Source organism: Dama dama, chromosome 30 (assembly GCF_033118175.1).
Source record: "Dama dama isolate Ldn47 chromosome 30, ASM3311817v1, whole genome shotgun sequence".
Taxonomy (NCBI): domain Eukaryota; kingdom Metazoa; phylum Chordata; class Mammalia; order Artiodactyla; family Cervidae; genus Dama; species Dama dama.
Genome location: NC_083710.1, coordinates 75262710 through 75274006, shown reverse-complemented (window position 1 = coordinate 75274006; position 11297 = coordinate 75262710). Strand labels below are relative to the sequence as shown.

General features: G+C 48.1%; 1 protein-coding gene across 9 annotated transcripts in view; it reads left to right on the top strand.

Annotated features, from left to right (window-relative positions):
• Window positions 1-1037: 1037 nt before the first annotated feature.
• Window positions 1038-11297, top strand: part of LOC133049410 (ATP-binding cassette sub-family C member 4-like) — a 154356-nt gene continuing 144096 nt past the window's right edge. For 5 of the 9 annotated variants that reach the window (XR_009691310.1, XR_009691311.1, XM_061133394.1 and 2 more), the window contains exons 1-3: window positions 1039-1549; window positions 6677-6787; window positions 7329-7449. Coding sequence is in view for 6 of the 9 variants with exons in the window: in XM_061133394.1 (XP_060989377.1) it covers window positions 1476-1549; window positions 6677-6787; window positions 7329-7449 (306 nt within the window). In the remaining 3 variants the exon portion in view is untranslated. Of the gene's footprint in view, window positions 1550-6676; window positions 6788-7328; window positions 7450-11297 lie in introns of all 9 variants that reach the window. The other 4 variants (XM_061133400.1, XM_061133393.1, XM_061133395.1 and 1 more) reach the window with 4 other exon arrangements.

Here is an 11297-nt window from a genome sequence, read left to right as displayed (position 1 = left end):
ATGAAAGAATTCATAAGGCAATCTCTCTGTCCCAAATTCCCCATGTAGGAGGGCAGCAAAAAGCTCCCAGGATTCCCCCCACAATGTAACCTGTGAGATGCAAGACATCTCACATGTTGTGGAGATCTCCAATGACAGCATGAATTCATCTTTTGAAATCATTTGATGTTTTCTAATCTTCTGTTACATTTCTCTAAGTCCTGCAGCTCTATAACCATAGTCTGTGCTAAACCCTGTTGTTGGCCATCATCAGATGTTTGGTGCCTGGTTTTTATCGGCCAAACCAAGGTCTTGTGCCCAATGTACATTGAGGTGAAACAAACTGAAAAGTTGGAGTTCTGAGCAGAGAAAGGTTTATTCCAAGAGTTAAGCAAGGAGTACAGGATGCTCATGCTTAGAAGGTTGGAACTCCCCAGTGGAGGAGGATTTTAAAGGCAAACTGAGGGAGAGTCCAGGGTACTTGATTAGCTCACGCTGTATTCCAATTGATGTTGGGGAGCAGGGTAATGTAACAGGGGTTATCATCATAAATCCTTAGGTTCCAGTTTATCCTGGTCATCATGCAGTTAACTTCTTCCACCTGGTGGACTTTTTAGCATCTGCAAAACAACTCAGGAATGTGCATCAGATCCTGTTATAAAGACTCTGTGACTGCTGTATAGCTAATCTATTGATAAAGTTTTTTGTTATTACATGTTCACATTCTTCCAATCATCCTTGAGCCAGCCTTTTGTGACTCAGAGGAGGCCTGGGAAATTGAAGCTTTTCTACAAACAAGAGACAGGCAGAGGGCATGGGGTGGGAGTAGGGTCTATCTCAGGAAGGTCCCTCAGGGTCCTGCTCCATTTCAGTTGGAGACCTTCCCACAGTGCCCTTTTTTGGTCCTGAGGAGGGCAGCATGCCCAGAGAGTGGGCTGCTATCTCCTGCCAGCTTTCTTCTGGTTTCCTCTGCAGCCCATGGGGAGCCTCTGAGCAGCAGAGATGGGCGGGGATGAGCCTCCCTTCTCCACCTCCTGGGTGAGTGCCTGGAAGAGCAGGAACTTCCGCACTTTGCAGCCACGGGCGCTCCTGGGAGCTGGGCTGGTTGTACCCCACAGTCAGCCTGCCTGCCTGCCTTTATCAAAGAGCTGGTAGCTTTGCCTCCCACCTGCGTGGGGCTTCTGGAAGCATCTTCCTGGGTGTCTCTTGGTCCAGCAGCCCCACACGTGGCACACTGCATCCATCCTATGCCTGTGGCAGACCTGCACAGAGTGGGTGCCTCAGAGGTGGACTCTGGAGGGTGCTCAGTCCTGGGAGGCGGGACCTCAGGCACAAAGGGCGCTCCGCTCTCAGAAGCAAGTGTTCTCAGGCTCCTGCCCAGTGGACCTGCCAGGTGGCCAGTCTCCAGCATCCCTGCCGGCACCTCCAGGAGCAGCAGGAGTTCCACCGCCGCCTAAGCAGGGCGACCCCGGTCTGTGTCCCCCTTGGCTGACAAGATGCTGCCCGTGTCCCCGGAGGTGAAAACCAACCCGCTGCAGAAAGCGAACTTCTGCTCGCGCCTGTTTGTTTGGTGAGCGCCCCGTCTGAGCTGTGACAATCCCCGCGGGTGCATGCCTGACACTGCTGGCTTCTGTTAGGGACCAAGGGACAAGGAGAGGGTGCACGCCTGGGGCCGGTGGCAGTAGGGCTGGGAGGAGGACCCAGGAACCTGGTGTCCACCTTATCCAGCTGCCTCAGAACCGCTCAGTAATTCACTGTCAGCTCTGAAATAAGCTGCAACTTTTACTCCAAACAAGCAGCTTATGAACAACTTTCTTTATCTAATCAGTGCCCTGCACCTTTGCCATCTTCCAATAATGTCCCCACCTTTCCCCATGTTCCTTAGGTGAACATCTGAGTTCCAGCTGCCCTGGGCTCCCTCTCTTCCCCATCTATGACCCTGTCTTTCTTTCTCTCCCTGCCACCCTCCCTGTGTGGTCAATTTCATGTGTGTACAAAACACAATTGTTTTTTATGAAATGGATGGGAACACCATTCTGGAAAACCTTTTGCTTTTTCCTGGGATACACAGCCAGGAGCAGAGTGTCTATTTGACCACAGCCCCTTTCCCTATTGCAAATATCTCCACTTCCACCTTTGAGGACCAAACTCTGGGCATGGGGTCCCTGAAACCTGTGGGGTCTTATGCAGATCTTTAGCTTGGAGAAGCAGTGCATGGTCTTGATGTAGGTGGTCCTGCCCAGAAGTCCTATGGTCCTGAAACCACTGAAGGGTCCCTGAGCTGGGAGGAAACACAGATGAAAAACACTGCAGAGAGCTGAAGCTCTTAAATGAAGTCTTCATCTAATAGTTGGGACTGCAGAAAGGCAGGCCTGAACCTTTGGACTTTAATCACATTAAGGGTGATTATTAGGTCTTTTGTTTCTCGACCCTAACCCATTAATCGTTCCCACAAATTCTGATACTTTTATGGTGCAGCCTGGGGGATCCCCAGGGTGATGGCAGTTCCTATGCTAGTTTTGTTGGTGGTATATTCAGTGTATGTGGCTACATCTCTTGGCTATTTGATGACCCTTAAGGAAAGAGGGTCCTAGAAGAAGGAATATGTGTGTGCTTGCTGCTGCTGCTGCTGCTAAGTCACTTCAGTCGTGTCTGACTCTGTGCGACCCCATAGATGGCTACCCACCAGGCTCCTCTGTCCCTGGAATTCTCCAGGCAAGAATACTGGAGTGGGTTGCCATTTCCTTCTCCAATGCATGCGTGCATGCTTATTCACTTCAGTCATGTCTGATTCTGTGCAACCCTATGAACAGCAGCCCACCAGTTTCCTCTGTCCACGAGATTCTCTAGGCAAGAATACTGGAGTGGGTTGCCATTTCCTTCTCCAGAATATGTGTGTAGTTACCATAAATAATAGCAAAATAGACAAATGTCTCCTTAACTTCAGGTAGGGCAAGAAATTCTCAAAGCACATTCTGTTTATTGATTTTGAAAATGTATGTGGAAAGAAATGGAAGGTGAAGACTTTGATTTTGGTTGGCACCCATTTCCAGTTTTCCTGCTGGAGAGGAAGGAACCTCTTATTTCACACCTGGAGACACTGAAGCATAGAGGTTGAGTAAGCTGCCTACCATCACACAGCTATTAAGCAGTGGAGTAGGATCACAAGCCAGGCAGTCTGATTCTGGAGTCTATGTTTCTTGTGTATGTAACTGCTGTGCTTGTCATGGAATTGGCTGCCTGGACTTGTGTGAGGATCCTAGCCCAGGCTGACACCCCTTATCATGACTGTGGAGGTTCTTTCTCCACTCAGATTCCCACAACCAATAAGTAAATTAATGGTGAGACTGGTAAAGCATCTTTGCTCAATGACCAAAGAATGGAGAAATGGAGACTTAGTTTGCAAATCAACCTTTCAGCCCAATTTGGGCTGAGACACTATGTGTATAGGAGGGTTGAAGTAAGTGGCAGGGAATCAGGTTAAGAGAGGGAGGAATATTCATGGCTTATGCAAGAACAGGGTGTGATTTGGACCTGAAATTAAGACAACACTCCTTTGTAGTCCTTGTATGAGCTCTTCACTTTGTTGTCATAGCCATTGTCAACTGTAGTTGTCCTGTTGGGTGTGTCATTTAGCATGCTAATATATTACAGTGAGTGAGTAATGATGCTCTGTGTCTACTGGAGGTTAGGTCTTCTGCCATTTGGGTCCTGGCTAGTTCTAATCAATTCTTATTTTTCTCTTTCCTTTTATGATTGAGTCTGAAACTCAGATAAGAGCAACTGGTTTCCATTTGAGAAAGGGACAGGGATATAATTTTGGGGCAACAGCCTTTCCTTTTTACTGCTCCTTGTTCCTGGCGGATTCTAAAGGGCAAAGGTTGGTCTTTTGGTGCCGCTTCCTGCTGAGCATGGGCGTTGTCATATGTTGGTTTAGAGGGGCAGAATTTTTCCTGATTCAACCAAAATGAATCTGATTGTTACCAAGCTAGAGTCCCAGTTTCCCATAGCCCTGGGTAAAGACCATCTGCAACTTGATTGTCTCAGTTCTCCAAGAGATAAAACTAGTGAGACAATTGAGGAATCATGGAGCAAAGAGCAAGAGAAGGAGAGTAACTGTAGGGGTTCTAAGAATGGCCTTAGAAGCCCAGGAGAGCTGGGAATCCTTCTTTTGAAACTGTCACAAATTTGTTCCGTTAGGCTATTCTTGTTCTGAATATTTAGCCAAGTGGCCTCTCTATTAAATTTATATTTTTTTATTGGAGTATAGCTGACTTACAATGTTGTGTTAGTTTCAGGAGTGCAGCAAAGTCAATTATACATATATCCACTTTTTTAAAAAGACTTTTTTCTTTTAAAAAAGGAAAATAAAGGCTATTGCAGAGTATTAAGTAGAGTTCCCTCTGCTATACAGTAGGTTCTTATTACTTATCTGTTTTATATATGCTTGCCTGGTGACTCAAACAGTAGAGAATCCAGTTGCAATGCAGGAGACCTGGGTTAGGTCTGTGGGTTGGGAAGATCCCCTGGAGAAGGAAATGGCAACCCACTCTGGTATTCTTGCCTGGGGAATCCCATGGACAGAGGAGCTTAGTGGGCTACAGTTCATGGGGTCACAAAGAGCTGGACATGAATACAGTAGTCTATATATGTCAGTCCCAGTCTCCCAATTGTCCCTTCTTCCCTTACCCTCTGGTAACCATAAGTTCATTTTCTACATCTGGAACTCTATTTCTGTTTGGTAGGTAAGTTCATTTATACTGTTTTTTAAAGATTCCATGTATAGGTGATACCATATGATATTTGTCTTTGTCTGCAAGTGGCTTTCTCTGGCAGTTGGGATGCACTCTCTTCTTTATGACCACATATGTTAACATAGAAACAACAGGAAATGGTTGTTGGGGCACAAATCCCCCCTTGATCAGCCAGCAGGTAATCAAGAGCTTTGGGGTGGTCAAGTGTCATGTGGGCCAGAGGGTCCAGTGAGATTTTATCATTCTAAGGTTAGAACTGGTTTTTCTTCTTACCCAGGCCAGTCTCTGACTGACTTTTTTTTTATACTTAGATTATTATAAATTGTTTCTTGTGCTAGGCTCACCAGGGATCCTACAAGAGTGACAACTGCTATTACCAGCCCAGCTCCCCTCCTGACTAGATGAATGGCCCCCTTTGATTCACATGTTGTGTGCATGTAATTAAAATCCGAATGTAACCGTGATCTGGGTGTGAACCTATAGCCCAGTGTCCCCTGGTAGTTTTCTTAGAGACAGTTGATGGCCCAACATGGGTGGCCCTTGCCATAGGGTCCTCGAGGAATAAACATCCCTCAGGGGTGCACACACTGTCTTCGGGTTTTCCTGAGTCACAATTAGGTTCATGGTGGTGCCCGTCCATCCATACTTGCTGCATGGCCAGACCCCTCCATGTTTGATATGATCCTGTTCCCACAGCCGTTAAGCATGGTAACTATCTACAGTCGGCCATGCCTGTAGGTGGAGGGCTCATAGTGTACAGTTGGTTGGACCCCCAGGAAACAGGGATTTGACTAACACATGTGCCTTTGCAGCGGTGTGGTGGCAGTGGGGGCAACCTTGATGTCCCCGGGCAGAAGCCTGGGCGTGGAGGAATTAAACCTAGTTTGGTGATGCTGTCAGTTGTTAGTGGAGTTCCCTGAAAGTCTGGCAGGCTGTATTTATTCCCCAACTGAGGCTGATGGTGACAGATCCAACAGTCAGTAAAACTCCAGTCTTTTTGGATGTTTGAATGTTACTTTTTAAAATAAATGAATCTGCCAGGCAGTGATACCAAGGAGGACCATAAGAAGAATCAACTGTGCATTTTAGTTGGGAAGGTGTTACTTATCTTGAGGTTGTCTTCAGAAGGTTGGGGTCAGAAAGAGGCTCTCATGAGTGTTCTGGCTGAGGGGAGTCTGAAAGGACTGTAAGGAGGTCAGGGTTCAGAGCCTGTTAGACTCACGGTGTTGTGTCCATAAGATAATTCCCTGTAAAAATCCCTCTGTGTTGACAGCTGATCTAAGGAGATCTTGACCTCAGGGTTGAAACTGCTTTGAATATGACTGGTGCTCAGATACTTTAATCGTATCCAACTCTTTGCAACCCCATGGACTGTAACCCACCAGACTCCCCCGTCCATGGGATTTTTCCAGGCATGAATACTGGAGAGGGTTGTCATTTCCTTCTCCGGGGGATCTTCCCAACCTAGGGATCAAATCAGCATCTCTTACATCTCCTGCATTAGCAGACGGGTTCTTTACCACTAGCGCTACCTAGGTATCCTTGAATCTGATACAGTTCAGAAGATTTAAGCCCTCAGTAATACAGGAACATATCTGCAGCCTTACCCACAATGGCCATTCAGCTCTATTTTGCTTTCCAGAAACACTGTTACTTTATTTTCATTTCCAGATATATTTTTCGCTTAATAATTAAAGCAGATGTACAATGTATGTTCAGTAGGCCACAAATAGGCTGCTTTAATTAATTTAAATCATGTATAAGCCAGCATGACTTTCCTATACCTAGAATGTATGTGTGTTTGTAAACACATGTCTAATTTCCCCCCGTATCTTTATACCTTTAAAATGTAGACTTTTTTTAAAACAATGTTCATGATTGTAGCTTTCTAATTAGAGATGTATAATTTGGATATATGTCACTCTCCTTTTAATGTTTAACAGGTGGCTAAACCCCTTGTTTAAAATTGGTCACAAGCAGAAATTAGAACCAGATGACATGTACTCAGTGCTTCCAGAAGATCGCTCCCAGCACCTTGGAGAAGAGCTGCAAGGGTGAGCACAGGCAGCAGGGAGAGGGGGAGAAAGAGGGAGAATTTCCACATGGGGCTAAAGGTGTGGGGGAGGCTTTGCCTTCCTCTGGGTTCTTCTGAGTCTCCTCCCTTGACACTGAATGCTCACCCACCTCAGGCTGACCCCAGGCTCAGCCCACTTTGGAGGCTGGGGGAACCCATGTTCCCTGTGCAACAGTGAACGTGGAGGGAACCCGCAGCCATGGCCCTGGAGGCCGAACTCTGTCCCTGGAGGTGGGGCCCCTGGAGGACGGTGTCTGCCCTCCTGAGCTGCTCATGACCTATGAGTCCAGCAAATCTCGGCAGGAAATTGTTTCCAGAATCTGGGACTTTTCCCTCCAGGCCTGTTCCTCTGGTGCTTCAGAGTCTGCATCACTCATCTTTCAGGAGCCCTGTGAGCAGTTCGCCAGCATCTATGGGGCCCCACAGAGCGCCCTGTAGTGAAGGCTCATCTCCCACTCCGCCCCTCCCTGTTTCCCTGGGGGGACACGCTGCTCTTCACTGTGCTCTGTTTCTCGTCGCAGGTACTGGGATCAGGAAGTTAAGAGAGCCCAGAAAGACGCACAGGAGCCTTCCTTAATGAAAGCAATCGTAAAGTGTTACTGGAAATCCTATTTAATTTGGGGAATGTTTACATTTCTTGAGGTAAAAGATTTTCATACTGTGCATTGCTTTTTGTGTGTGTATCTCAGCACTGAGGTGGATGGGATGGGTGGGGAGAGAGGCCAGTGGTCTAAGGTCTGAGGATGAACCCTCACGGAAACATGATAGAGCTCAGAGGTTGTATTTATCTTTAGAATGGCAAGGACTGGACTCCAGGGGTTACTGTTTTTCTTTTAACTGATTAAAGAGTGTTGTGGAAGGATGGCCTTGAAATAAAAGACATTTTATATTATGTTAGAAAGCTCCTGGTGCTCAGTATAAATGGTGACTGATATTTGACCAGAAGATTCCAGCAGCCTCAGGCAATATGTGCCCTGTGATTTAGAGGAAGGTAATTTGGACAGGAGCCGAGAATAACATACATTTTATGGCACTTTTGTTATAATTTAACAAGGTAAACATTGTTACCTTGACCAGGTCACATCTGATAAATGCTTTTCTAAGAAGATACCAACGCCTCGCCTCTTGCAGGGGAACAGAACCCAGGGCCCTGCATCTGGTCTGTAGCCGCCCAGAACTCCTAAGAGCACACCTTTCTCCAGGCTGCCCCCTTCCCCGTGGGCTGGCACTGTGAGCCAAAGCCCCTGTGGGAAGGAGCTCCAGCTTCACCGTGAATTCTCTGCACCCTCCATGCTGGTTTCCGATCTGGCTGTGGGGATGGATTCCTGGTTGAAGGGGGATCCTGGGAGCCTGGCATTGGCAGAGGGTGGAGGAGGGGATGTGCAGCGCAAACCAGAGGCAGAAAGCTGTGAGCTCAGTGACCTCCGTGACCCTGAAGATCCTGGGTCAAGATCCCCCAGAGGACAGTCCCCCTGGGGACACAGTGCTGGCAGCCCCCTGTTCTGGCTGACCCTGCTGGAGGTCTGCTGCAGACCCCCTGGGTGGCTCGTGTTCTCTGTGGTCCCTTAGCGCTGCCTTAGGGACACGGGCGGCCTGTGAGTGTGTGAGAGCAGGAGGATGGAAGAGGCAGTTGCTGTGAAAAGGGTGTTTTACGTGGAGGAGGTAGTGAGTTGTCCTTAGTCCATTGTGCTGGAGTGAGGTGGGTGAGCCAGGTGGTTTACAGGTGATTTACAAGGTGACTCTTGTTTAAAGGCTGTGTTGTACTGAAGGGCACTGCGGGCAGTGGGCAGCTGGGCAGGTGAAGTCTGACCCACACAACTGGAGAGACAGAGAATCTGTTAGCTCCCAGGGGACTGGGTGGCCCTGGGGGATGGAGTTCTCACTGATGTCAGAAGAGGATTGGCCACTGTGCCAGAGGGTGGACAGGTGTGTGGGGCAGAGTGCCACCTTTGAGAGGGTACTGACCACCTAGATGCTGCAGTGCCTTGTGAAGGGCAGGGGATGGGAGAGGGAGCAGGAGCCCTTCAGGCTGTCCCAGCCCTTCTTTGTCCCGCGTGCAGCTGTCCCAGTGATGGTATTTCCACATAGTCACAGTAAGTCTCTGTTTGAAATACACAGGTGGCAAGCTGGTGTGGCCTGTTTGTGCAGGATTTCCTGACCTCACCCAGCAGAGCTCTCATGAATTCTGCTTATCAGGAAACCCGGGGCCTCAGTGTGTGCCTGTGACTCATCCTAGGTGCCTGGTTGGATGAGTGGCCTCAGGGTTTAATGCTGAACCATATCCTGAAGCAGGTCTCTCTCTGCTGTCCCTGGTTCTCTAGTTTCTCTTTGGTACCAAATGCTAAAGAGTCTTAAAGTCAAGTGGGTCTCAAAGCATAGCCCAGGTGGCTGGGTTTGAACTGAGCTGCTGGTTTTTCTTGCTGTCCTGGGCTGTTAGCCCCTTGAGTGGGGTCACTAAGCCTTGGATGGATCCCATTCTAATATGAGTCTGGGTCTTGGCTGTGGCAGCTCATGGGAGAAGCAGACACAGAAGGAGAGGCCGCAGGATCTGGGGTTCTTCCTGAGACGGAATCCTCCCCACTGTGGTGCTGGGAGTGTTGATTTCAAAGTTTTCCAGCCCCAGTAATACTTCCTGCTGTGGATCCAGGGAGGTCAGGCCTGGGGCTGTATAAGTTGCAACTGGTAGAGCCCTGGGCCCTTACAGGAGATTGGTCACTGGGTGGTCATGGCAGAGAAGTGGGGAGTAGAGGACGTAAATTTAAGGGCTCATCTGTGTGGTAGTACTACTAGTACTAGCAGCAGTGATAGTTAGTTAAATAATTGATTTTATGAAGCAACTTCCCGTGTTGTGATCAATCTATAGTGATTGTTGTTGTTTATATTTTAGATGGCGGAAGATCTAAACTCAGCCCAGGATTTTCTAAAACACAAACATGTTTCCTTTTTGATCTCCAGCCCTCTTTTAATCCCTCAGGTGCACAGAACGCCCTGTGCATCCTCCATGATCCCAAGCAGTGTGCTCTTACCACCCACAGCATGAGCGGGGCCTCCCAGGTACTCCTGGCAGCACCAGTGGGAAAAAGCATGGGGACATCAGTCCAGGGTGAGGCTTTTAGGGTTTTAGGATTTTGAGATATGAAAACCTCTGTCCTGTGAGAAGGGCTTCCCTGATAGCTCAGCTGGTAAGGAATCTGCCTGCAATGAGGGAGACCTGGGTTCAATCCCTGGGTTGGGAAGATCCTCTGGACAAGGGAAAGGCTACCCACTCCAGTATTCTGGCCTGGAGAATTCCATGAGCTGTCCTGTGAGAACTGAGGAGTATCTCTACCTCTCAGAGAAACAAGTACCAGGCTACGGAGCACTTGCCGGTCACCCCTAATTAGAACAGAGCAGCCGGAGAGTTCCCAGCATACCTGACCCCTGTGTGCACCTCCACGGGTACTGTGGGTGGGGAGGACAGGTCTCTGCCTGCCCAGGGCCCTCAGGGTGGAGAGGAGGAGCCTGAAGCCTCTGCCTGGGCCTGAGTCACAGAGACCACCTCCCCAGGTCATCAGGGCTTCTCTCTGAGAGGTGAGGTCTCCATTGCTGGTGTGTAAGTAGGGTGACCTCAGAGAGCCAGAGTGGGTTCACCCAGTCCCTTCCCCTGAGAGGGGAGGTGTTGCCGGGAGTTATGTCCTCTTCCCAGGACCCTTAGAAGTGGCCCAGCCTTGTCCACTTGGCCTTTGTCTGAATCCACTTTTGCTGGTGGTCTCTGGTCCAGGTGGAGGCCATGGGAAGCCCATGTGTGTGTAAACCTTCACTTTGGAGCTCAGCTGATGGGCAGGAAGTAAACAGCATCCTCTGCATCCCACACTGGGCTCTGTGCCTGGACTCAGGGTTGGTTCCCCAGGAGCTGAGTGGTCTTTGCATTTATTTCCTAGCCCTTTCTTCCATGTGTCCCTCACTTTGCTCAACCCAGGAGGCTGAGGAGTGGCTGCTGGTGGCAGAGATACTGTGGGCTGAGAGCAACCACTGAGGGCCACACAGCAGGGGAGAGGAGGAGGGGGCACTGAGCCAAGCAGAGAGAGACCTGCAGAGCAGACCTGCTGTGTGCGCCCTCCTAGGTCTTGAGAGCATAGCATTAGCCATTAGGTGTTAGTAATATCCACAGTGATGACCTTGAATTATAAATGAGGGTTTTATATCCATCTTCTTTTCTTTTTCTAAGCGTATGGAAGTTTTTAATGTAAAATTAAAAGAAGTTTTTAAATTGAAGTATGATTGGCTTACAAAGTTATATTAGTTTCTTGTATACATCATTAGTGATTTAATATTTTATACAGTACATGATAAGTTTAGTTACCAACTGTCACCATGCAAAGTTATTTCAGTATTATTGAATATATTTCCTATGTTATATATTATAATCCTGTGATTTATTTATTTTTTAAAATTTTATATGTCTATTTTTTGCCCCTGATCCCCTTTTACTTATCTTATAATTTGGAGTT